Source organism: Perca flavescens, chromosome 3, assembly GCF_004354835.1.
Source record: "Perca flavescens isolate YP-PL-M2 chromosome 3, PFLA_1.0, whole genome shotgun sequence".
Taxonomy (NCBI): Eukaryota; Metazoa; Chordata; class Actinopteri; order Perciformes; family Percidae; genus Perca; species Perca flavescens.
Window position 1 is genome coordinate 34,493,901 of NC_041333.1, and position 27,896 is coordinate 34,521,796.

General features: G+C 41.2%; 1 protein-coding gene and 1 long non-coding RNA gene across 5 annotated transcripts in view; both read left to right on the top strand.

Moving 5' to 3' along the window:
- LOC114553238 (SPARC-related modular calcium-binding protein 1) overlaps window positions 1-17,836 on the top strand; it is a 33,095-nt gene extending 15,259 nt beyond the window's left edge. For 3 of the 4 annotated variants that reach the window (XM_028574461.1, XM_028574462.1, XM_028574463.1), the window contains 7 exons: window positions 1,560-1,607; window positions 3,207-3,287; window positions 4,515-4,707; window positions 6,903-6,976; window positions 8,500-8,593; window positions 11,972-12,310; window positions 17,254-17,836. In XM_028574461.1, coding sequence (XP_028430262.1) covers window positions 1,560-1,607; window positions 3,207-3,287; window positions 4,515-4,707; window positions 6,903-6,976; window positions 8,500-8,593; window positions 11,972-12,305 — 824 coding nt within the window. In that variant the 3' untranslated portion in view covers window positions 12,306-12,310; window positions 17,254-17,836. Of the gene's footprint in view, window positions 1-1,559; window positions 1,608-3,206; window positions 3,288-4,514; window positions 4,708-6,902; window positions 6,977-8,499; window positions 8,594-9,276; window positions 9,315-11,971; window positions 12,311-17,253 lie in introns of those variants that run through there. The other variant, XM_028574465.1, reaches the window with a different exon arrangement.
- Window positions 17,837-18,744: 908 nt separating this feature from the next.
- LOC114553280 (uncharacterized) lies at window positions 18,745-21,784 on the top strand. The gene is made up of 3 exons (XR_003692278.1): window positions 18,745-18,827; window positions 20,782-21,447; window positions 21,535-21,784. It is a non-coding gene; the product is annotated as an uncharacterized LOC114553280 (long non-coding RNA).
- Window positions 21,785-27,896: the final 6,112 nt, after the last annotated feature.

The window sequence follows — 27,896 nt, forward strand, 5'->3', positions numbered from 1 at the left end:
TTTACAACCTTGTAGCATTTAAGTTTCTAAAATGATCTCCACAATGACGAACTCAAACATTAAAATGCTATTAAATGTATTCATCACTGATAAAAAAAATAAATAATAATAAAACACTGTGAAAGGAGCCATTCTGTATAATGAGTACTTTTACTGTACTTTTGACTGTGGTATTTCTACTTTTAACTTAAAGCTGCAGTAGGTAGAAAGCACAAAAACAACAAGTAGAGTGAGACCTCTTTCTGCAGCTCTCCCTCTTCTCTAAAGCCTGAAAACAGAGCCAAGAGGAGGTACAGAAGTCTAGTTTCCTCTCAGACCACTTCACTTACAATATACTCAACGATTATTATAAAGTGTATGCCCAGCAGCGCCAAAAATATGCTACCTACCAAAGCTTTCACTAAATGATCTGAGTACTTCTTCAAGCACTATCATGTGTGCAGCATAGCTCTCTATTCCACAACGTTAGCTCTGTATGTTTCTCATTTTCACTTTTCTCTGTCTTTTCCTGGCATGACACGGGTTGTTTCTCTGCCAGACACACCGGCAGGAACTGGATCATATAACAGACCACACTACATGCCAAATCTCTCTCTCTCTGGGCCTAATTTACTAACACTAGCGCAGTTTGCGCTGCGTCTGTTTATGCGAGTTCGGTAATAGCGCACGCTATGCTTCCACATTTTGCGTAGTATTTATCAACCCTGACACCCATCAGGCAATCAGCGTCTTTCTCCGCCCACTATACCGTAAATTGCGCTGTAGCGAAGCGGTACTTGTGCTATGATACGGCTGAGTGCAGACTGCGATATTCCCACTGCTGATGCTATGACTGTTTGAAATGATCCTGATGCCAATATATCTGTAATGTAGCGAGGAGTTTAACAGCTGCTGGAATGGGATGTGAACGCTGAGTGGGAGATTCAATTTCATCTTTGATTTCTTCCAGTAACTCTAATATTGCATGGCTGCTTGATCTGTAACGCTAAATGATGTTGTGTTCACTGACAAAGTGTGATTCTTGTGTTAAAAACATTTTCAGCCTCGCCCATGTCTTCGTCTTGCTCAAATTACTGTTGCCATTTCACCAGCGGCATAAAGGTCTACGAGGAAACTCAACTGCGGCTGGTTCAGACCTGCTTTTAAGAGGCGGAGAATTTCCCCCGCAGAATAGAGACGCGCTCTTACTGACAGTCTTTGTAAATACCACGGAATATATAATTAGGTGCACTTTGCGCTTATCCTCCCACCTTTTTGGGTGGAACTCCGACTTTCCCCACGACCCTCCCACGAACGCATATTGGAAGCGCAACTTTCCTCTTCTCGCTCATGTGGCAGACGATCTGGTTTTACCCAAGTGCGCCCTGTTTGTAAATAGCCCGCATCGGTTACGTCCGTCTTTGCGACCAATTAGCGCCTGGAAACAGGCGCAAACGGCTCGATAAATCTAGCCCCTCTGTCTGTCTCTCTCTCTCTCTCTCTCTCTCTCTCTCTCTCTCTCTTTCTGACCATTTTCTTTCTCATTTTTCTCACTTTCACTCTATTTTCTCATGTTCCAGATGATGTTGGTGAACCTGGGCCTACAATGGATCCCAGAAAACATGCAGGTGACAAACCGAACCTTCTCCTATACACATAATGGGCATACAACGGTTACAGCTCAATTCTCAATTTTCAGTTTATTTAAAAAAGGGGACAGTGCAAATTAATAAAACGCATGGTTATGGGTTAGAAAATGCTAGAATTAGCCAAAAGGCTGTAGTCCCCTGGTCTTGATGTAAAAAAGATTTTTTTTTAAATACAAAAACAAGAGAGAAAGACAACACAAGCAGAGCAGAACAGCACAGTACAAGCGCTGCGGAGGAGTGTCTGGCTAGTCCACACAGCATTCTGGGATGGGAGAAAAACATGCTCTGGTTTATTGGCATTTCTTTAAACCAATCACAATCATCTTTGGCGGCACTAAGCGCCGGACAGAGCAACGGTGCCTCTGCAAAGTAGAAGGAAGGAAGGAACTTGTCTTGGTGGAACGTGTGTATGTTCAAAAGTTGTTTTAGTCGTGCAACAGAAAACTCAGATTGGACAGATAGTCTAGCTAGCTGTCTGGATTTACCCTGATTTAGCGGAAGGTAACGGACATCTGGTCGAAAATAAGGGACATCCGGAGGGACAGCCAATCCAATCCAATCCATTTTATTTATATAGCACATTTAAAAAACAAAGGTTTACAAAGTGCTGAACAAGAAATAACACATAAAAACACATAAACTAAATCAACATACGATCACACAGTTCTCATGCTGGGTTAAAAGCCAGGGAATACAAGTGAGTTTTAAGACGAGATTTAAAAGATTGAAGGGTCGGGCCAATTTGACCTGTGGAGGTCATTCCACAGTTTTGGGGCTGCAACTGAAAAAGCGCGGTTGCACCTGGTTTTAAACCTGGTTTTTAACCTGGTTTTTGGAGCGACCAGCCAAAGTTGATCAGTAGACCTAAGTGACCATGAGGAGGTCTGAGATGTATCAAAGTGTCAAACCATTCAGTGATTTAAAAACAATCAATAAGATCTTGAAATGTATTCTAAAATGGACCGGGAGCCAGCGTAGCGAGGCCAGGACTGGTGTTATGTGTTCATGTTTGCGAGTTCCGGTTAAAAGACGAGCTGCCGAGTTTTGTACTAACTGTAAGCGTGAAAGAGAGGTGTGGTTTAAGCCAATGTAAAGTGCATTACAGTAGTCTAAATGAGTTTAATTAAAAGCATGAATCACATGCTCAAAGTGCTATGGCACCTGAACAATCCCGTAAATAAAAAGTCGTCGATATAGACTAGAGACAGGCTGACCCGGAAAAAAGATTTGTTTGTTAATTGTCGCCATAAATTATTTCTTGGGCTTTTATGCCTTTATAGTAGGGCAACTGAAGACAGGAAAGTGGGAGAGAGAGGTGGTAGCAAAGGGTTGGAATCGAACCCAGACCGTTGTGGCAAGGACTGAGGCTTAGCACATGGGGCGCACGGTCAACCAGGTGAGCTACCAGGGCGCCCCAATGTTCGCCCCAGATGGACAGCTGCGGGGGACAGTTAACTGCAGCACGTTAAAGACTTTTTGGGTATTGTTGTTCACCTTTCCTTCACTCTCTTCTGTACAACATCCCCACAAGCAGAAATACCTTTAAACATTCTTTGATGGTATGATTCTCTTGTCCAGAGCTGACTGCTCCTCCGATCTGGGTGAACATCCTGATGAACTCTGACCCCAAAGGCAAGCGCTCCGTCAGACGACCCACTGGTAAGACTCTGTGTGCCTGCTGCTTTCTCAAAACATTGGTATGCGTCTTCACTTGAGAAGCCATTCTTAAAGGAATACGCCACCGTTTGTAGAAATAGTTCTTATCCTGGTCTACCCTGGCTGTAGATAGGTGGGCCAACGCACTTTTTGTCTCAGTGCAAGTGATTAGGTTGTTTTTTTGTCTTTTGTTGGCTCACTGTTACTCACAACATGCTAACCAGCAACATAGGATTCCATTCACTATGCTAAGCTAACTAGCGGCGGCGCTGCTGGTGTTGCACCGGACTAAAACAATGCATGCACAAAAAATGTGTTGGCCCACCTATCTACAGCTAGGGGAGACTCCACCTATCTACAGCTAGAGGAGACCCCACCTATCTACAGCTAGAGGAGACCATGATAAGCCCTATTTCACCTATCTACAGCTAGGGGAGACCATGATAAGCCCTATTTCACCTATCTACAGCTAGGGGAGACCATCATAAGCCCTATTTCACCTATCTACAGCTAGGGGAGACCATGATAAGCCCTATTTCACCTATCTACAGCTAGGGGAGACCATCATAAGCCCTATTTCACCTATCTACAGCTAGGGGAGACCATGATAAGCCCTATTTCAACAAACGGTGATGTATCCCTTTAAGTGAAAGGTTTTCTTTACTGTTACGCAAAGCGATTCTTTTTTTCAGGGGTTATTAGAAAAGACAATAAATACTTGATAATATTCTAGCTTTATATTTGTGTGTAAGTTAGACTCACTCTGGCTTTGAAGCAGATTGAACATAACTGCCAAACGGTGTAATTGCAACTCCCAGCCCATCACGTGATGCCCTCTGGCCCAAAATACTTACTTACTCCTATAGACTTACATTGCAAAAGAGACGTCTGTAAATCAGTGGATACATATTTTTGTGAGCGTCACAACCCCCACAAAATGACTCGTTTCACTATCCGAATTTGATCCATTCGGTCCAATGACATTTGGAAAATTACGATTTAAAATTATGATTTAACCGCACGGTTAAATCATTTTAGCCCTATTCAAGTGGAGGTCTCTAATGCACCGGCTCTATCGGTTGCACAGTGAGGACGCAGCAACAATCATTCATGTCATTTTTTAACATTTAGGGATTAAAAAAAACAACCAAATTAGATGTTGGGTGAAGATTTTCAGTAACATTCTTTACAAATATACTGCAGTAATATCGTGTGTGTCTCTGTTTGTAGACAGTGCTCAGACGTGTGATCGTGAGCGAGCGTCGAGGCTCTCTCAGAAGACTTCATCCTGGCAGGATGAGCGTTTCATCCCAGAATGCAGTGCAGACGGCCGCTATAACCCCGTGCAGTGTTACGCTGATACAGGTTACTGTTGGTGTGTCAGGGTGGACAGCGGCAGGCCGGTACCAGGCACCTCTGCAAGGTAATCAACCCGTTTGTTAGTGCTACAGTTCCAGGGGTCCCTGGGTATCCTGCTCTGTCTGTGAGAAAATGAAAGCTCAGATGGGCCGATCTGGAATCTTCTCCTTATGAGGTCATAAGGAGCAAGGTTACCTCCCCTTTATCTGGTTTGCCCACCCATGAGAGAGAGAGAGAGAGAGAGAGAGAGAGAGAGAGAGAGAGAGAGAGAGAGAGAGAGACACATCATGGCTTTCAAACCAAGGGGGTAAGCCAGCCTCTACAAAGCGTAGCTCCTATGGCGCTATTTTGTTGCTCTCAAGCCATCACCTCCCGTTAGCATTCCACTGACTGCCATTCCTTTTTTACGTCACTTTGACAGCGAATAACTTTACATCTGAAGCGTTTAAAGACTCTATTTGTCCATTGTTTATTTCTAAAGAAGCACGACAATGTATAAAAGGCTCCATTACCTTGTACCTCACGTTACTGCTCCGTAGCAGACGTTTTTGTAAAAAAAAGGCTAACGATTGTGTCATTACCACGCGACTTACTGTTGCATAGTAGAGGAATTACCGTATAGTACAGGAGAAGCACATTAGCTGTTTAAGTTTAATTACTAATGTTAAATAACATTTTATTTATCAATAATTAGCCTGTGCCATGTTATCTCCTTACATATACCTACGCTCTCCGTCTCTGCAAGATTGGGAATGATTGAGATTTCTCTTGGCACAGCTACCAGAAGACTTCCAACTTTCAGACACGTTGCTCACGTCACATCTACGTCGTCTCTCTCAGTTGGAGGCTGCAGAGTAACGCTCAGCCAGCACCGGAAAAGTGCTTCTAATAGCCTTCACTGGTCTCCGTCCAGAGTCTATGGGGTCACTGTGTCCATTCATTTTACTGTCTATTTTGCAAACGAGCGAAGCATGGCAGTTGGTCAAGGCCACTTCAGATACAGTATTAGGGGACCACTAAGGCCTATATAAAAGAGACGTCAGATACAGTATTAGGGGACCACTAAGGTCTATATAAAAGAGACGTCAGATACAGTATTAGGGGACCACTAAGGCCTATATAAAAGAGACTTCAGATACAGTATTAGGGGACCACTAAGGCCTATATAAAAGAGACTTCAGATACAGTATTAGGGGACCACTAAGGTCTATATAAAAGATACTTCAGATACAGTATTAGGGGACCACTAAGGTCTATATAAAAGAGACTTCAGATACAGTATTAGGGGACCACTAAGGTCTATATAAAAGAGACTTCAGATACAGTATTAGGGGACCACTAAGGTCTATATAAAAGATACTTCAGATACAGTATTAGGGGACCACTAAGGTCTATATAAAAGAGACTTCAGATACAGTATTAGGGGACCACCAAGGCCTATATAACAGCATCTAAAGAGCAGCATGTCATAGGACCTTTAAGTAACTCAAGTAATATTCTAAAAGGTGACTTTAGCTTCTAACATTTTCTGGTACTGACTGTACAGTTCTCAATCAGTCTGAGAAACTAATTTTCTATAGAACATTTTCTTTATTTTCCCTCGCTCCCTTCCCCTCTCCTTATTTTATATGACTGGTTTATTTTGGCACAGATATAATTACGCACTGATGCAGAGAAGCATTTAATCTTAATCATCCAGTTTTACACCACTTACTGTCTCTGTTCCCTAGGTGGGTTTCCCGTAAAGGAAACACGCAGAACAAATCTGAATAAATTGCGGTTGGCCGGTTCTGTTCTCGAGGGCTTTTATCAGCGTGGTTGGATGTTTTCATGTGATGGTTTTCTTTGGTTCACTGGTGTGAGGAAAACTCCCCGAGGCCTTATAATGTTGTTTCCCTACTGACAAGCACTGTATACGCTATCTCTGGTTGTAATAATTAAAAATTTTAATTTGAAAAGGGAAAGACATTTTGACCAATTAAAAAATACATTTGTTCAGTCAGATAAACACAATTTCCACAGCTAAATGTATCTAAATGTAAACACATAAACCGAAAAGCCAAATACATTCAGCATGTTTTTTTTTTTTTTGTTGCATTTGCAGTTTTCAGAGATCTCTTTCATTTCTTATATATCTCACATATCGGTTTTTTTATGTTGTCCTGCAAATCCTTGGCCCGTCTTCTTCTTATACGTACTTTCAGTGTACTGTAATGTTGGTTAATTGACAGTTTAGTTGCTCATTCTGTTTCTATGCAGGAATCACATCCCAGAGTGCCATGGGGCCAAGGAGGCACCAACACACAGGAGGTACGGGGAAAAACCTCTGCCTGGTAAATATGAGAGTCTCTGTTACATGATTATATCATGAATGAATGAATAAATGAAGACATTTATTTCAGACATATCAAAATAATCCAAACAAGTGGCTGGGTTGACTCAGCTGGTAGAGCAGGCGCACATATACTGAGAGGTTTATGCCTCAACACAAAGGTCCAGGGTTCGAATGCGACCTGTGATGTTTTCCTACATGTCTTCCCCCTCTCTCTCCCCTTTCTCACCTAGCTGTCCTGTCAAATAAAGGTGGAAAAAGCCCAAAAAGAATTTTAAAAAAAAAAATAATCAAAACAAAACATTACACAAAATTTTTTAATAAAAAACAACAAAGACATGTCTGAAAATGAGTAGAAGTATACACTTATTTAATCCTACCCCTTTTACCATAACTCAGTAAATTATTGTAATTATTATTTCATTTAACACATATTTACGTCATATTCACAATTATCTTATTATACATAGCCTATAGGTCTGCTATACATATAAACACACATAAACACATACAAATACACCTACACACACACCAGCTTACACACACACACACGTCAACAAACATATATATTGCAGCGGTTAATGCCCTCCTTTCATATAATTTTTGAAAATCATTGCTTTGTACCTTTTTGGAACTGGATTATGTTTGGACATTGCTTTAGTTCTGTGCACAGACCATTCCACAATTTCACACATCATCACAAAAGTTTCAAGCATTCTGTAAAATGTTTTAGACATTTTTTCTAGAAAATTATCTTTTTGTTGCATGTTTACTTCATTTATATATATGAAACATTTTGTTGTTTGTCCCCGCTCCTGCGGGAGGTGATAGAAACGGAGCAGCAAACAGGAAACAGGAGGGAAGGCAGGGTAGACTCATGAGTCAGATTCATGTGAAGAACCAAAGTCTAACAGAAACCCTCATACATGCTTTCATAACCTCCTGTTTGGACTACTGCAATGGAGTCCTGTCTGGGGTCCCCAGCAAAACCCTAGACAGGCTCCAGTATGTCCAAAACTCTGCCGCAAGCGTCCTCACCCACACCAAGATGTGGCAGCACATCACACAAACCCTCAACCACCTTCACTGGCTCCCAATTAAGTCCAAAAGCCAAATATAAAATCCTCCTTCTCACCTACAAATCCCTCCATGCCCTGGCCCCACAGTACCTCTCTGACCTCCTCCATCCATACACCCCACCCCGAAACCTGCGGTACTCAAACGCTGGCCTGCTCTCCATTCCACACACCAGACTCCGTACCTTCGGAGACAGAGCTTTTAGTGTTGTAGCCCCAACCCGCTGGAACACCCTCCCAAAATGCTACATCCCTGGAAATAAAAAAACCCTCCTGAAACACTACTTGTTTACCACAGCCTACAACCTCCTTTAGCTTAGCCACAGTCATTCTGTAAAGTGTCCTTGGGTTTCATGAAAGGTGCTATATAAATAAAAGTAATTATTGTTATTATTATTATTATTATAACATCTCTAAGGTTACCGTCCTCTCTGGTCTGATCCCGCAGGGTGTCCCGGAGCTCGTAAGAAGCAGTTCCTACAGAGTCTGGTTAGAGCTCTGCAGCTGGAAGCAGAGCATGCTGGAAGTTTGAGTCCCTACCAGTAAGTCTTTACTATCTACTGCACATCACAGCGCCTGTAGTGATCGATGTAGTGGTGTATTAATAATCCAAAATCACTCTCTATTTACTATAAATTGGGTAAACTATTGGTGTTCATTATATAGGCAGATTTTAATGTATATAAACTTGCATAATGAATGAGTGAACAAGGGAGTGATACAACAACAAATAGTCTTTAACCCTTGATATATACTAACACTTTGATATTTACTTGATATTGAGCAAAATATAAAGACAGCACCAAACTTCACTTCATGGAGCTCCAAAACACCTAAACACAACTTTTTGCATTGAAGAAACAAAAGTGTTCTGGTCGACCATGAAGTTATTCAGCAAAACACACCTTTCTTTCACTGGGCGTTTTTTTTTTCAAGTATGGTATGCTCACACAAAGGGAATGCAAGATGGTGACTTTACAGTGCACCAGAAAGAAAGAGTAGATTACCCTGAATCATATGATGTATGATGATGATGGCCAAATATGATATCTCCATAAATGTCCAAAATTGGATAAAATCATACTTGATAAATCGAAAACAATGTGTGCAAGTAAATGGAACATTGTCTACATTTCTTGCATCCACTGTGGGAGTTCCACAGGGGTCAATTTTAGGGCCACTGCTCTTTTGTTTATATATTAATGACCTGCCTTTGGTTTGCAAGGGCATAAATATTGTGATGTATGCTGATGACACCGTTTTATATACCCATGGGAGAAGTGCAATAGACGTAGCAAAGAAATTATCAAGCGTCATGAGCAAGGTTAGTGACTGGTTACATCATTCGTGTCTTACATTAAATGTTGAAAAAACTGTAACCATGTTCTTCACAAATCGATCTAAACTTAAAACTTATCCTGAAATTTTAGTAAACGGCCAATATATAAAAACACGTGGAGAGATTTAAATACCTAGGGGTAACTCTAGATTCAACACTCAGTTTTAAAGGTCATGTTAAAAATTTGTGCAACAAACTGAAATTCAATTTAGTTAATTTTAGATACATAAGAAACTCTCTCACCACTGAAGCATCAAGTACATACTTAAATGCAATGATCATTCCCCACTTTTTATACTGCATTACATCCTGGTCTCAGGCCTGTAAAACAGTCATAAAACCCTTGGAATCTTTGTATAAAAACTGCCTCAAGATTCATGACAAAAAAACTTGTCATTATCATCATTGTCATATACTTGTCAAATATGATCTACTTAGTTTTGATAATTTAATAAAACACTCAAATGTGTCTTTATTACATAAAATCATATACAGTGCTACTGCTCCCCCCTCTGAAAAGGTTTGTAACACTCTGCTCCGAAATAACAGTGCGAACAACTCAAGCGTTACAAGGGGGAGTGTAGCATCCCACAACGTAAAACCCAATTTGGGAGTTCCTCTTTCTCTTGTGTTGCAATGAGGCAGTGGAATGACCTCCCCACGCAACATATTTTATGTACAAATTCTCACACCTTCTCATGCCTAACAAAGAGTTGGTTGTTGAGTAAACAAGTTTGCTCACATATATAGGATACTCTATTTATGTGGGTGTGTGTGTGTATGTGAGTGTGAATGTGCGTGTGTGTGTGTGTGTGTGTGTGTGTGTGTGTGTGTGTATCCTTGTATGAATGAATATCTGGAGTAGAATGTACTCTAATGTGCCTAAGCTGCTCCAGAAGTTTTTACAGTGTGCGTGCTGGGAGGGGAGAGAAAGAGAGAGTGAGTGGGCTGATGGCGCCCCTGTTTTTACTAAACAGTTTGTTCTTAATTACTATGCACATCATGTCATTTATATATAGTTTTGTAATATTTCTATTTAAAATTGTAAATTGTTTTGTTTTAAATTTGTCATACCTGCCCAGGGACTACAGGTGGAAATTAGCAATTGTTGCTATAACCTGGCCCAAGACATATTCTCTTGTTTAACAAGTTTAATGTTTATTTGTGCATCGTCCCTGTTTCAAATAAATCAATTTCCAATTCCAATGTATAATGATTAATACAGATTGGAAGAATAAGCTCAAAATTGGCAAAAGTATAAAACTATGTCCAGGCGTTTCTTTGTCTACGTAGGCTTTTTAATTAGAGTATTAATGACAAGAATGCGCCCTGAATGCAGCTGGGATACGTATACATTTCTCACGGTTACATGTGATAATTGGTCTGTATGTGCTGTAGCAGGTTGTTTGCTTAGTAAATGCAAGAGCTAGTTAATTGCATAGGGTGACCTTTGACATACTGTATGCAATTTAAAAATAAAAGTATGGGTTTTCATGACAACATAAGTGGATAATAAGTAAAAACAATAAGCAGAAATATATGAACAGGGTTATGCTCAGTTTCTGATCATACTTTGATTAACATAAGCAGCACAGAGAATACATCTGACTTGCTAAGTATGTAAAGCTCTGCATTAAAAGGTTAACATGTTTGGGTTAACATTTAATATTTCTGCTTTGCATTCATGGCTAAGGCCTGTACCCCATAAAATATCGCTAAAGTTATTGTTTTGAATTTTAAGATCCTCTTAGACATCTTCTTGTGGTCTTCTACTCCTCTATTATTGTCACCTTGTTCATTTTATAACACATTACTGTCATCACTCTCTTCATTCTGCAAAAAAATTGTATCAGGTCTGCCCTGTACTCATGTATATGCATGTAAAACTTGACAAACTGTACAAACAGTCATCTAAACTTCACTCCACTGGTGGTCAAAAACTAGTGGTCAAATTACACTGGTTTTTCATCTTGGACCTCAGTGGATGCATACATTTCCTCTGGTCTGTTGCAGTGCTAAGATGCTGCTCAGAATGCCAAATGAAAACCAATTTTACACTTCAGTGCACAACTCAGACCTGATCAAGTACCTGATTAACTGTTGGAAGAACAGAAAAGATCAACTCCATCTGTTCTGTGTTTCTCTTTGCCAATTAGTCTTTCAGTACTTACCTGATTCTCTCCGTCTGCTTCTCACTCAGTTCATTTCATCACTGTTTCATCTACATCAAGTCCTCTCTTTTTTTACCCTTCCTCTCAGCATTACAAATTTATGATATGACCGAGGCCTCGTTAATGTCACATAGCACTGCTGGTATCTTCGGTTTTAGTCTTGTTTTTATCATCTCTTTAATATCATAGTAATTGGATGAAGTCACACTGCTACTTCTGATAGTGAAGTTGTTCATGCATGCACGCACACACACGCGCGCGCACACACACACAATGCCCAGGTTTCTTATTATTTTTCTTCCTTTGTGTTTATTAACTTTGTTACTTTCTGATTATTTATGTCTAATAAACACAATGCTGTTTATTCCTGCTGTGGCAATGTTTGGTTTTGTCCTGTCTCTTCCCACCAGAGCATCAAACACCCCTCCCTCCAGCTCTCCCTCTTCATCTTTGAACGCTCCAACCTCCGCCACCCCTTCCTCCTCCACTCTGGACGTGTCTTCAACTGCTGCTCTGCAGGCTGTAGAGGCCTCCGGGCCAGAGGTTGTGCTAGGGTGGCACTTCAGTCAGCTGGACATGGACTCCAGTGGGGTGCTGAGCAAACACGAAGCTCGACCTCTGCGGCAGTTCCTGCGACAGAGGCTGAAGCCGCGACGGTGCGCCAAGAAGTTTGCTCAGTACTGTGACAGGGACAGAGACCGAGGCCTGACGCTGGACGAGCTGATGGTCTGCCTGGGCCTCTGAGACAGGTGTGTGTCCCTAGTGACTGTGCTGTAATCTGACACATTATTTGATAAATATTCCTATTTTCAGGCAAATACATTCCAGTGTTTTTCACTTAAATTTCCTTTCAAACAAGGCGATTTTCGAAGAAGGTTCAGGAGACTTTTATCAATTAGACAGGAACATTAAAAGGGATATTTCACCGCTGGAAAGATGAATTAAGATGAATAAGAAGATGTATTAAATTGGGTCATTTGTTTAGTAGAAATGTCAATTTTTTTAGAAGTTGGTGCCTTCTTAACCGAGATATGCCAGAAAATGTGTTTTTGGCTCATGTGGCTAAAATACAACAACTCCCAGAATGCACTTGCTTCGCTTCCCTACGACTCCACTCCCAAGCCACGCCTACCGTTTACAGACATAATAGACAGTGAGACAGTCAACTCAAATGTGTTTTATTGTCATTTCAACCATATACACGAAACAACGTTTCACCGCGGCTCAAATGGTGTTACACATTTAAAATATATAAAAACGACATTATATAAAAGCGACATATGAAACAGGCTACATTTAGTGCACACACATTATAGTCTCCGTAAAGTTCAGCTAACGCATTGGTAGCATTAGCGCTTGGTGGGATGTAAACACCGAGTGTAAACACAGCCATGAATTTGCGTGGAATGTAGAATGGTCGGCATCTAACAATCACAAACTCCACCAGCAGTTAGCAGTTAGTTGGATAAAAGCACCCCATTTCTGCACCAGTCCGTGTGCAGCAGCTGCTCGGAGGGCTAGCAGGCCTGGTAGCTGGATAGTCCGGTACACTGTTGTTCAGCCAGGTAATCACAAAAACACAGTAGTCTCTGAACTCGCGTTGGGAGTTTCGTTGAAGTTGGATGGAGTCCAGTTTGTTGTCTAATGAGCAGACACTTGCAAGCAGGATGGATGAGATAGGTGGCCGGCTAGCGTTAGCTTTCCGCCTAGCTCATACTCCTGCCCTCGTTCCGCATTTCACCACTTTGGATGTCCCCTTACCGGCTAGCCACATAGAGTGAGACCGCAGGCTGAGGTGCTGGTCTCCGTAGCAGGCGAAGCTCGCTTAGTGTGTCGAGTATTCCGTCTGTAATAAAGTTTCCCGCATATTCTCCGATCTGTACCAATGTCTCCCGGTGGTACACATGTGCGGTTGTTTGAATGCACATAATTGTTGAGAGAGAGCTGTAGCTTAGCTCCAAGATGACTGACACTCGATTTGCTTCAGGTAAAGAAGACAGTCCGACCCCCTATGTGCGGGTTTTAAAACATGCGGAACCAGCTGGCTACAGCCACAGACTCTGGGCAAAAAAGCCTCCGATGACGCTTAATGATAATTTTTACGTCATCGGAGGCTTTTTTCCAGACCCACAATACAGAAAAATCTAGTCTCCGGGGGACATGAGGGAGGGAAGCACGGTCATTCTAAAATACTACCGGGTTTCTACTGATACAAAGCTTAATGCTAATTGGTGAAGCATCCCTTTAATGAAGACTCAATCAATCACTCTCTGAAGTTCCTGTCTCTTCCATTTTGACATTAATAAACATCCGTTACATTCAAGCCATCGCCAAATGAGTTGCTACAAAGCTAATTAAGACTATCAGCTCCACAAAACTCTCTCTGTATTTCTCAGTATGGCCATGTTCAGAAGATTGTGGCGTCCGGTGACTTTCCTGCGCAGAAATTCGAGTGAAGATAATTACCTCTTAATCCTCCGTGTCCTCCTTGGTTACAAGCAACTGTGTGGAGGAGGGGTGGGAGCGTGTGCGCGATCACCGAAGGCTTGTATCATGTGAACACACCATGACAGTTTTATTGTCATTACTTATAATTACTCATGGGGGAGACAGAAACTAGGCACTATAGCTTTGAACTCTGCTGGGGATGTTACGTTTAAGCTGAACCTTTAAGGTAAACAAAGATATTGCAGGTGCCTAAAACACAGATGCTAAAGCCTAGTTCAGCCTATCTCTCTCTCTGGGAAGTATGCTAAAGTGTGGCTGGCCCTCTGACCTCCAAAAGGAGGTAGCTGCCTAGACTCACTGAATCTCTAGAGACGGGCATAATTATACATGAACAGGTTTGGTTATTAAAGACTATTCTCGTCCCCTGGCCTGTGACTTATGAATGACCTGATGTTGTCTAAGATTTCCCTATAGTCTCATCATACCACAACATGGTGTTCTGGAAATTCCACCACACTTTTCCCCACTGTTAGTTATGTATGAGTACAAGCTATAACAATACATGAATACCCTGAAAAACAGTAACCTTAGTCTGACAAACACACCATAGCTGCACATCTTTAACTAAACTTTAATTGCCTAAAACTAACTTAAGCAAATCTGGCAGCAAAAAAAGGAAACAACTTAATATAATCTAAACCTAAGCCAAGAAACATTACAACAGCAGGTAGCCTCCATCTGCCAATTTTCAGTGTCAAAAAACTGTGTTGATCCGAGCGGTGTAATCTAGAGCAAAGTGGTGTAGGCTACCTCCTGTTCTGAGCCAATTAACCAAATAACCTGATTCAGAACAGGTGCACCAGCTGCTACCAACAGGGAACCAAAGTCTCCACTCCCTCCCCACATGGGGCTCAGAGCAAACCTGCTCTTGGCAGCATTTTCTTCTTCAAGCTATGTGAAAATGCAGTATTGAGGAAATTCTATCAGTTTAAAAAAAAAAGTAAAGTGGAAGCTACAAATCACAACGACAAAGTTACTTTTACAATTACCTCAAAACCAAGCCTTTAAATTTCAGGGCAGATAATTATATGAACGTAGTGGAGCATTTAGCAGCTAAAGAGACATAGGTTTCCCTCAGGAGATGGTGGAGACCAAAAACAGAGCTAAAAGAGAGTATTGGACACAAACAACACTCCACTCACATCACTTGGGAGTTGTCCTTTTTATTGTTAAACACCATTGCCGATGAAAATGTATCTGTTCACGGATGAGTTCATGTAATGTAAGTTTTATTCACATTAAGTCTAGTTACGTTCATTCATGTCATTCTATTGAAATTGCTGCAGTGTTTCCCACATAATGATAATTAGATTCTATTTATGGCGGTAGCTGGATGGTAAGCGAGCAAGCAAGCACAGCTCAGAGTGTGAGGGTGCGGACAAAGTTAGAGACAGACAGGTAGCACGCTGCATCGCTGTGTGTGTCTGTGTGTGAGTGTGAGGGTCCACTGTCTGAGATAAAAGCGTCTTTTTCTACTCTCCAAGTTGTTGATCCCAGGAGAACCGAGCTTTTTGGGCGGGCAGCCAGACAAATTACACCCACCACTGTCCGAGTGTTTATGTACATTTATGAAATCAAAACAAACGTGGGCAGCGGTTAAATGGCCTGCTTGTCAGTGAGCCATCAGTCACAGCTCGGCCGTGACACCAGCTCACCAATCAGGCAGCCGCAGAAGGCTGTGACAGCTAAAGGAGAGTGTGTGTGTGTGCGTGCGTGCGTGCGTGCGTGCGTGCGTGTGTGTGTGTGTGTGCGTGTGTGTGTGTGTGTGCGCGTGTGTGTGTGTGTTTTGTGTGTGGCTCAATGAGTTACAGTCAGGGTGTTATTATGAGTGTATGTGGGTAACTAGCTCATTATTCAACCTGCCTCAGACAAAGAGTCTATTTCTACGTGGATACTTATGACATTTCTGTTGACATATACAAAACAAACTGTCTGGTTCATACAGAGAACTTACAGTGCCTTACTATACAGATCCCATTGACATACTATACACCACCGTTCAAAAGTTATGAATCTCCCACCACAAAGCTTGATTGTTTCCAGCCAGATGTCTGAGAGCACTGCTCTATGTTTGAATGATATTTGATGCTTTTAGGTTGTAGAAAGCCCTCTTTACAAATAGATGTTATTTAGTTTTGTACATGGAGAACAAAACGCTGTACAATGGTTCAACCAGACTGACGACAAAGATCCCTTTGAGCAACAGTTGAATAAGAAGAGAAGAAATCAGCAGCAAAGAAACTGGAAGCTTAGCATCAACATGTGTGCAAAGGTAAACAGGAACAGCTTCCTGTTTAAGTGTCAAGTGCTCAATAATGCAGCCTGTAACAAGCTGGAATTAACATTTAACTTCTTCAAACTTCACAATAGGAAGGTTAGTCATGCAACACTGTGGGGACATTAACTAAATACAAGTTTGAATCATTTAATTCTTCTTTTTTAGCCAATTGGAACCATTTCACATGTGAATAAAACATTTAGTGTCTGTATCATACAGTTTCTGTCTCTGTTAGATTAGTTATCATTGAAGGAAAGAAGAAAAACATCACTATAACAGCTAAATAATTTTTTTTTTTAATGGTAATGTAGATGGAAAAACTTTATTATAAAGTGTGCTGTGTGGTATAGTGGAGACATGAAGAAAAGGTGGCAGTGTTTTATGTTTTACATATTGGTAACTAATACAGGACAAAACACATATTTTTACTTTTTTGGATTTAAATGTAATAAAGGACTCTTTAACAAACTGAAACATTCACATTTCATTTTCCCAAACTTCGGCGACATGGTAATCAAAATGGAAATATTGTTGTTTTTTCATTTTTTTTCACATCACAGTGATCCAGTAAAGGTGAAGAGCAGAGGTAGAGTTGTCCAGGCGAGCAGGGATTTGAGGGTAGCAGATAGAAAGGAAAAGGGGGAGACGGATAAGAAGGACCAGAGGGGTGAGGAGCAGCTGATAATCAGTGATTCATACAATAGGCGAAGTAGAGGGGGAGGAGGAGGTGTGGCGTTAAACTCACAGGTGCCTGGCAGAGATAGCGGCGAGGTCCAGTGGCAGGTCTGCTGAGCTCCAGTAAAAACGGGATAGGAGTTTGGCTTTAGTTTCCCTCTTGTTGGTTTTTAATGTAATTATTATCTTATTCATTTTACCTCTCTCTCGCTCTCTCTCTCTTTGCCACAGGGAGCAACCAGACATATCACCCGCTGCCAAAGGCCCACTCCTCTGCTACCACTTCACTGTCACCTTTCAAGGTTGTATTTATTCATCCATTAAATGAAAATGAACATGGAAGGACTCCAGCTGCCTCTGGCTGTATTAGTGTCCCCGTACTGTATCTATGATATAACCCTTATAGTCACTCCAAGTCGACTGTCAACTTCAAAATAAGGAACTTAGGGTGAAGAGTGGAATTGGGCCTCACTCTTGGTGACTTCTCCTTCCCAAACATCCTCACCTCCTTCCCTAAATCCTTGCTTCTTTCTCTTCATCCCTCTCTGCTTTGTATATACTTTGCTTATTTTATATACATATTGCCAAGATATTGATGTAACATATTTTGATACACATTTTGATCAATGGTAAATTCATGATTTTTTATCCAACCTTTGTACAACATATCAGTCTGCAGCACTTTCCTTGACACTACATTGTTTTCTGATTGATTGATTGATTGATTGATTGATTGATTGATTGATTGATTGATAAAAGTCATTTCCAGCTTTTGATTACCTGATTGTTTGTAAATGTTCTTTCAATAAATGGACTGCAGCAGCAACGCTGTGAACATTGTTTGCCAGTAACCATCGGTGGACGCGTATGAAGTCCTTATTTTGCCTCACGGGAAGGCCGCAGGTTGCCACAGCAACTGCTGCCCTCATTGCCGTCTCGCAATAAACAAATCAGCAGATAAACAGGAAACTAAAGAGAAACAACAGGTCATATTAACAGCCAAGTATTCCCCAGGGTGCATTAGCTCCTGTCATCAGTGTGAGTGTGAATTGGATGTTTCGTTAACAGACATCCTAACGGCAGTAGAAACCAGCCGTGTCTCTGACTACACGGCCTCCTGTCCCAACGCTGTAATGCAGCGGTTCTCAAAGTGTGGGGCGCGCCCCACTGGTGGGGAATAGAGACGTGACAGGTAGGGCGAGCCAAACGGGAGGAAATCTTCCTTTTTATGCCTTTTATATCTTTATCCAGACATCCCAACACACGGGCAAGACCGCGCAAGACTAGAGAGTGACTGCGCGTGTGTGTTCTGTGTGTGTGTGTGTGTCTGTGTGTGTCAGCATAGGCAACCCGCGGGATCGTAAAAGCATTGAAAAAATCTTAAATTTGATAATCTCAAATTAAGGCCTTAAAAGCCTTGAATTTGCTATACAAAGTCTTGGATTTCGTTACAAAGGTCTTATATTTTTTGCCTTTCCTAGGATTAAGTTCATACGTAACAAAATGAACTGTTACTAATGTAGGCTAATTAAAAAAGCTCAAGGTAACAGGCTAACGGGTTATTAGCTAGCCAAACACCGAGCGGCTCCATTCATCTGCTCGGTGCGTCTTATAACAAACGGAGCGAGCAGCTGCCGGACTCTAACATCTCCGTGCAGGACTTCACTGTGAGCGGACTGTTAGAGACCATGTGACCGGCAGGTAACTGCCGGTCACATGTAAGTCTTCTAGTAGCTGTGCCAAGAGAAATCTCAGTCATTACGAATCTCGCAGAGACCGTGATGGATCACGAGAAGCAACTTTTGGTAAGTATTATGATTAATTATTTGGTCATTTTGCATAGTATTTATTTAATTTAAAATATAACACCAGTATGCCAGATTAAGTTAATGCATATATCATTTAAGCTAGCTGAGGCATTGGTAAAGATATGCTTGCTTGTGTAACCGGCCTGGCCTCAGTACCGGTTACCTGCGTTGTGTCTAACGTGTGAAGCAGACGACTGGAGACTCAGGCTTTGGCACAGGACATTTATTGCTGTTGAGTGTTTAAGAGAGGAGAAACACAGCGTTGGTAATATGCCCTCAACACACGCCGCTCTCGGCCAGATCCAACATTGTCTGACAAATTATTTCATTTCTCAATAAAATAAAATCCCAGCATATGAAACAATGAATGCAAAAATACAACATGACAATATAAAAATACTTTGTAATATATAGCCTATATAAAACTGCTCTCAGATGTCTCAAACTCACACTTTAACTGCAACCTCACGGCATTACAAAATATACATTTTAAATCACCATAAATCCTGTGCAAATAACATACCTGTTGAGTGTTTTAGAGAGGAGAAACACAGCGTTGGTAATATGCCCTCAACACACGCCTAACAACATAAAGAGAACATACATATACTTATATGAGCGCAGTGCAAGACACAAAATGGAGAATGCCAACGCAGATACATGTGAAAACATAGCATGTAAGCTAGCCCACTAAAACACTCCGAACTGAATAATAAACAAAAATACACGGAAGAGAATGAAGCAGTCTAACTGCTAAAAACCTATACTAACCACAATCAGTCTGTCTAATCACTTAAATGCACATTAAACATCGTATTTTATATATCCATCTCGCGCTACACAAAGTACCTACCGCTCTCGGCCAGATCCAACATCGTCTGACGAGAGCCGGGAAAACAAACAGTACGTTCACAAAACGACCAGCAGGGGGCGCATTACCTATGCAACATACACAATCCCTTCATAGAATAAGCAGCAAATAAACAAAAATGAATGCACAGTAAAATGAGGGATATTTGGTGGAATACAAACACTTTTCCATACCTGCTACACTTGCACATGCTGTAACATTAATTTTAGACAAGCAACTTTTGCTAAGTATTATGATTAATTATTTGGTTGTTTTGCATAGTATTTATTTATTTTAAAATACAACGCCAGTACCAGTAAGTTAATGCATAGGCTATATCATCTAGCTGAGGCACTGGTAAAGATAACATGCTTGCTTGCACATGTTGTATAACGTTAATTTTTAGACAAGCAACTTTTGCTAAGTATTATGATTAATTATTTGGTCATTTTGCATAGCATTTATTTATTTTAAAATATAACGCCAGTACGCCAGATTAAGTTATATATCATTTAAGCTAGCTGAGGCATCGGTAAATATAAAATGCTTGCTTGCACATGTTGTATAACGTTAATTTTGGCCGAATATAACCACAAAATGGCATCAACTGTTATCTAGCTACATCGCAAAAGAAAATGGACGAATCAGTCATACAAAAAAGTTAATCAGTAAATCGCTTTGGACAAAAGCTTTTGCTTTGGCCTGTTGAATAACAGATAGGTAATAGATGGACAATAATGTCACCAATAACATATATAACTGAGGGTTGCCCTTTTCATTTTTCTTTCCACATAGGTTTAAATACTTTAACTTTAACATTAAGCTGTTAGCCTACACCATGCCTAACAATCAATTGTAGGTGCCCAAAGGAAGTATTACACAAGTTGATTTTAATTGTATAACTAAAACAGATTGGGTCCAAATATAATCCCTGTCACCTACTGAATAGCAAACAATGCTGTCTCTGAAGAAACAGGACCCTAGTATATATTTCGGAACTGTATGAGATTGTGCTAAAATACGATGTTAGTTGTAATGTTGTTATTTATCATGTCATACCAAAGCTAACGTGCTCTGTACTGTTCCTTTTTATTTTTCTAGGACCCGTCCCCATCCTCCACCTCGGGGACAGCAGGAGAGACTATGGCCATGAAGCCTTCAGTACAAGTCCAAATAGGTAACCCACCTGACACACTGCAAATCAATACATGGCATGACTTCACACTATAATTAAGGTTTAACAGTAAGCAGTAGCAAAGAATGCAAAGCCCTCAAACGTTGTGTAATACCTATATTGTCATATTATTATTTCAGTGAACAGATAAGAGCAATTCAACTGTGATTTATTGTATATCTGCATAGACTTTTTCTTTTTTGTTTATGGCCCGAGACAAGTTACTTGTGTGTGTTAACATGTGTGTACTGACACTTTCGCATAAAAAAATGATTTGGATAATGGGCAGCAGCTACATTTGTCGTGGGGAAGAGAGGGCCAGAGAGACCATGGGGGCCAATCTTGGCCTAGCGGCCAAGGTTCACTGGTTTGGCTGGGGTGGACTTCGATGGCACTCTCTCTTTTCTTCCCCACGACGAATGTAGCTAGCTTGAGAGGAGATTGTGGGTCAGCTGCCTTGTTCCCCCTTTCCTGTGTGTTTGTGTCTCCCTTTTCCCCTCTGTGTGTGTCTGTAGCGTTTGTCTCCACCTGGAAGTGGCCTCCACTGGCACAGCTGATGCACATTCCATGATTCACACACATACTCCTACGTGGTAACTTGGAGCAGTATCCCTGCACGTATTTCTAGAAACTCTCATGATTTAGTATTTTCTCTGTCTAACTTCAGTTCCTCTGTGCAGATCCCGCCGTTACCTGCTTCCTACCTGCCGTGCTCTGCCGTGCTGCCTGCCTCATGCCACTCAGACACAACCACCTGCTTCTCCTGGATTCTACTCAGAACTTCTTTGGATCCGCCACTGCCTGGTTCCCTCAAGCTGCAGTCCATTCCAAGAAGACTACAAGCTCAGCCTTGATTGTTCATCTCCTCTGAGTATTTATGCCTAATAAATACTTGAACTGTTTATCTGTGTCCTGATTGGTATCTCTGTGTTCTGGGTTGTATATACAGCCTTAACAGGGATAGGGATTTTTAATTTATTATTATTACTTTTTTATATAATGTTTTTATGGGTTTTACTATTTCAACTTTTAATAAAGCAATATTATTAACCAAATGATTCAATATTTATTATTGAAACACACAGTAGACACTTTAAGTAGACATGCTTTGACAGAAATGTCATGTGGTTTTATTACTTATGTGGTAGAACTTTATAATGATATTCAAAGTCAGTGGCCTACACAGTGAATATTGATAAGGGAGGTGTCAAGACACCTTTAGATTTGATTATATTTCTCTTCAATGTCATTGTGCAGAGCACAAGTACAGAGACAATTCAATGCAGTTGAATTGTGTCTAACCACAAGTGCAAAAAAAAGTACAGTATAGACAGGTAGTGTAGTATAAACAGTATATGGCATAGTGCAGTGTACACAGTAGTATACAGTTAACCAAGTGGTATGGTTTACAGTAAGGCTATGTGCAGTGTATTAACAGTAGCATTATAAGAGCAGAACACATGGATATGCAGTATGAACAATATATGTACAGTATGTATAGATATGTGCAGTGTAATAACAGTAACATTGTATGGGTGGTGTGTGAGGGGAGGTGGGGGGCTCAACGTTGATGGCTACCTCCTTGTTGCCCCTATCAAAGCGGCCCTATGGATGTGGTTCAGCTCATCAGGCACAGGCAAGGAGGATCATCTTGTAGATGGCTTCGGCCATTATGAAAGGGATCCCTCATCTTCACGCGTAGATGTGTAAATAAATAAAGTAATAACGTTAACCGCAATTGGCATTGAGAAGTTTTTTTTTCTCCATTGGCTGTATAATTTCCCCATCCCCCGTGTATACCTTGTTAACCCTACTTCATTATTTAACAACATATACATTTCTTAAAATATCATACTTGTTCGTGGATAAATGTTACTTCATATGAATTCACTTGCCATATTTCAAAGTGTGAGTAATTCCAATCCATCAAAACGTTGCTGAAAACTGAAATATTATATATAATAAAGCTGAAATATTTTCTTCCGATGCTTTTCATAAACGCTATGGGCTTCTCACCTTCTCACTTTACTGCATGCCTCCACGCCATAGACAGTATACAAGCTCCACGCCATAGACAATAGCTCCACGCCCCCCGATTGCCTGCGAGCCTGGCCGTCTGTGGTTTCTCCTGGCAATATGGTAATTTTTCGACTATGCGACAGTAAGTCGCGTGGTTATGACACAATCGTTAGCCTATTTTTACAAAAACATCTGCTACGGAATCATAACGTGAGGTACAAGGTAATGGACCCTTTTATACATTGTCGTGTTTCTTTAGAAATAAACAACGGACAAATAGAGTCTTTAAACGCTTCAGATGTAAAGTTATTCGCAGTCAAGTGACGTAAAAAAGAAATGGCGGTCAATGGAATGCTAACAGGAGGTGATGGCCAGGTAGCAACAAAATGGCGCCATGATGGCTTGAGTTCTGAAGCGAAGCTTACCCCCTTGGAGCCAGCACACCAGGGAGAAAGACAGGACAGTGAGGAATATGAGGAAGAGGAAGAACAAAACGAGCAAGAGGAGGATGAAGAGATAGACATGGATAACGAATCTATGGAACTAACCAACACAGAACAACAAGCCTGCTGTGGCTCTGAATGTGGATTACCAGAAGCAACAGAGATGGAGACCAATGCTGCAGGAGGGAGTCTAGGTACAGTAAAGCTTGTTTTACAGTAACCGCAGCCGAGCTGACAAACTTGGAGTTTGACTACTTCAGAATATTATATTATTATGGAGCGTCTGGCTCTGATAATTTAAGTCTATGTTTTGGTGCAGTTGTTTATAGCATGGGAGTTTACGTTCACCATCACTACCAGGTGAGCTACCCAGACGCCCTATGTATTGTTTTTTTTAGTTTTTGATTTTATTGATTCCTTTTCCAAGAATTGATATTTTTTATTTATTTATTTTTTACCAACGATTCACCTAAATTTTTTCTGTTTATACGGTACTATTATTAACGGTGATATTTGACTATAATGTGGACTGAAGAGGTGAAATTTTCCAGTATTTCACAAAAAAGCAAAGATTGTATGAAAGTCAGAAAGAATAATATAATTTTGCGTAGCAGAAATATGTCTATCCTTCCTTCTTGTTCTCTGTTTTGTCTTGTGACTCCTTGGAGTTGTCCTGACCCCCCCAGGTTGGGAACCAAAAAACCACAGGGACTCCCGTTAAACTGACTGAGAATAGAATATCTTTAATGGCATTGTACAAGTACAATACGTCTACGTTTGCAACTTCCGTAACGATGTGATCATAATAAATAAGTTAAAAACAATTTATTAAAAATAGCAATAAAGTGGCAACAAGACTGTAACATTAAAAATTAAAAATCGCCAAATGAGTTGCTACAAAGCTAATTAAGACCATCAGCGCCACACAACTCTCTCTGTATTTCTCAGCATGACTATGGTCAGAAGATTGTGGCGTCTGGTGAGTGAAGATAATGACCTCTTCTGAAGAGTCCATCATGTGTTTTTAATCCTCCCTTTCCTCCTTGGCTACTAGCAGCTGTGTGGAGGAGGGATGGGGAGTGGTGTGCGATCACGGAAGGCTTGTATCATGTGGACGCACCACAACAGTTTTCTTGTCATTACTTAGAATTCCTCATGGGGGCGGCAGAAGCTACGCACTGTAGCTTTAAAATAGTGCAAATAGCTCAGCTATGGATGTAACTTTGGGTTCAAGATTTGGGGGGGGGGTTGAGATCTCCACTTTTGAGCAAAATTGACATTTTGAGCTCCAAACACTTCATTTTCTGAATTCTGGTGAATTTTTCTACATCAATTTATGGTGCAAATGTCTATATTTATGTAAAGGAAATTTTAATAGATTTTTTGGGGGAGCTGCACTGGCCAGTTTTGATTATTGGTACCCACTGTAAATTAGGTCTATGGATGAGTGTATTAGTCGAGGTACCGTGTACACTGAGGTTACTTTCTAGTTTCAGTAGCTGTCACGCCAACTGGCTAACACTGGCACATTTACAGAAATCTTGATTAATGTGCTTGTGTCCTTACAAATAAAATAAAGAAAATCAGTCATTTAATACATTCTTTATAATCAGCATCATAAAATCAGCTATTATGGGGCAGAGGGAAATTATAGGGGGCACTTAGTGGACTGATTCCGTGCAGTTATAGCTCTAGTCTGGAGGTGCAGACTGAAAGAAGGCCATAACATTAGTAACATCTGCCAGATGCTCGGAGTTCGAACTGATGGTTGCATGGCTCTGTGGAGTTCTTACAGAACTGAGAGGCTTTTCTGAGGCAGAGTGTGCTGCGCTCACAGCTGTCGAATGATCTTCTGTGCTCCGGAGACGACCCGCTAAAGAGCTTTCCTATTCACTCTAAATTCAAATCCATCGTCAGCTGACCACACCCAGGCCTCTCCACTGTTCACTGCTCCAACGAGAGGGGTGATGTGAGGTGATGGACCTGCGACCAGCAGATGGCGCTCTGGCTCTGAGGCAGCAGTGAGAGCAGCAGCAGCAGCAGCAGCAGGAGGTAAGTGAACCTCACACACTGTATCGCTCCCCAGACACACCCTGTAAGACCAGCCTCGGCAGAACACAGCTCTTATAGTACATCCATGGAACAGACAGGGAACACTGGCGTTGATGACAGATTTCACAAAAGCACAGGTATAGATTTCTTGATAATACAAACTACTCATGAGATGGACGTGGGCAGAGTCAGAGCCCCGGGATTTAGGAGGCTAGGGGGTTTGATATGGACTGTGTGGATAATGTGATAGTGATATGAATTATAGATGAGCTGGAGCATTTAAATGTATAGGTTAGTGTGTGTGTGTGTGTGTGTGTGTGTGTGTGTGTGTGTGTGTGTGTGTGTGTGTGTGTGTGTATGTGTGTGTGTGTGTGTGTCCCAGGGTGACAGTATGAGTGCTCCTCTCAGCCCATGACTAACAACAAGGAAGTGGCCTGCAGGTCACACACAGACATCAATCTGCCAAGAATTTCAGAACACACACACACCCACACATACACACACACACGCACAGTATTTCCTCAGTACATTTGCATGCTGGGATTAATCTATAATTCATCCAGTAAAATCAATAACTGTCATTTTTCCCTCACTGTATCTTTTGTCCACAAGGCCACAGAGCCAGGCGGATAAGATGGAAATCATTATAAAAAACATGCTGACTGAAGTAGCACATACAATTGCAAATTTGGAGAACACAGAGGCAGACCAGTGTGAGCTTCAGTACAACATTGACCAAATTAAACAAATAATACGACTGGACACAAGAATACAAAAAAAAGGCTGTATAGACAGAAAAAGTATTCAAAGTATGGTAGCCCGGATGTGCCAATCCAACGAGCGAATGCAATCAAATTGCTGCTCTACTATACGATGGGTTGATCCTGATGATGCAAGCGTGTGTAGTCTTAAATCCATTTCATACATGCACTGCAACCCTGAAATTATGCAGACCTTACACGGAGGAGCTGTATGTTCCAATCAGTTGCAGCGGACATTAAATGGTCTTATACCCTGCCAGGTATCTGGTACAAAGTCTGTGTAATGGCTGACTGAGCCCATGTGTGAATAGAGCAGGTCATTGTTCTGGAGAATCCACTAGCGAGTGGGCGTGTTGATGGCATTTCTGTCACGGCTCAAAACTTAAAGAAAACAGAGTGTGAAGAAGAAGGGTCATATAGACGACTGCGCCACTGAAAATGTCGAGCTGAAGAGATGGCGATATTCCGGTAATAGCTGATGGCAAAATCATCAGACAAATTCATGAAACAGCAGGAAACTCACTTGTTTATGACAAAATTAACCGCCTACGTGACAGCGGTGTGATATAAAATGCATAGAAATGGAACCCCTTCTGCCCAAATGAGAGCAAAAATGAAATTGTGCTGCTACAAAACATTTTTGACACCCGCAGATGATCCAACATAAAGGTCAGGCGTCCCACCATTACATTACCACTTGGTTCTGGCCTGATACCAATATCTACATCTACATTATAAACACTGGAGTTTGAATGACGCAGAGCTCTGCATCACATCGCTGTACAGACACAAGTGATGTAAACTCCACGGGATCTCAGCACAGATGGTTGGAGCCAGAGGCAGGATATACCTCTCATCTGTCATTCAGGAGCTTCGCTTAATTAATCCAGCAGTGTGATTATGTAACTAAACTTTGAGGCCATTAAAGTGTCTAGCAGGCAAATTCAATCATGCTTAAGAACTAAAAAACTAACAGGGAGTAGTCATGTCCTGAAGTAGAAATAGTACCTTCAGGAGCCATTGATGAGATTGACATCACAGTGATTCAACACACACACACACACACACACACACACAGAATATCGCAGGAGATATGCACACGCTGAACTCACTGGAGCAGATTCAGGTTGCTGAGCTACACGATGGAAAGGTTATCCTGCACTCCACTGAACTCACTCATCTGTGCTTCAGGTGACAGATATAAGAGGATTAATGTGTGTGTGTGATTAAATCTCTCTGATTCTGGTTAATGACATGCTAATTGGAACTAGATAGCTCGTTCCCATCGACAGAGGTGGAGAATTCGGTCATCAAAGAACAGCAGCTCATTATGAAGCCAGAGCTGGTCAAAATGCAACCTGTCCTCGTCCTTGTTCTTGGTAAAAAAAGAAAAGAAAGTTGAGCCAATGGAAATGTCAGGACTGATTTGAAAACATTTCCATTTTTCAGCTATTAGAAAGTCATAGTCACAGACTGCAGCAAATGTACCACCGCAAACTGTTAAATGCTCCAACGCACGCTTTTGGATAACAGTTTGTCATCTACTTCAGACCTCAGGAGCAGCTCTCGACTCTGGATAGGTGAAAAAGGGCTCGGGAGACTTTGATGACAGAAGAATTTAATGAAATCTCGATCGAAGAGAATTAGGATTAGCAATCAGGGATGCACCAAATCCAGGATTCGGCTTCTGATTCGGCCGAATATTGGGCTTTTTGACAGGGTTTTGCAGAACCTTAGAATTTTTTTCCCAACAAACCGAACCCTACG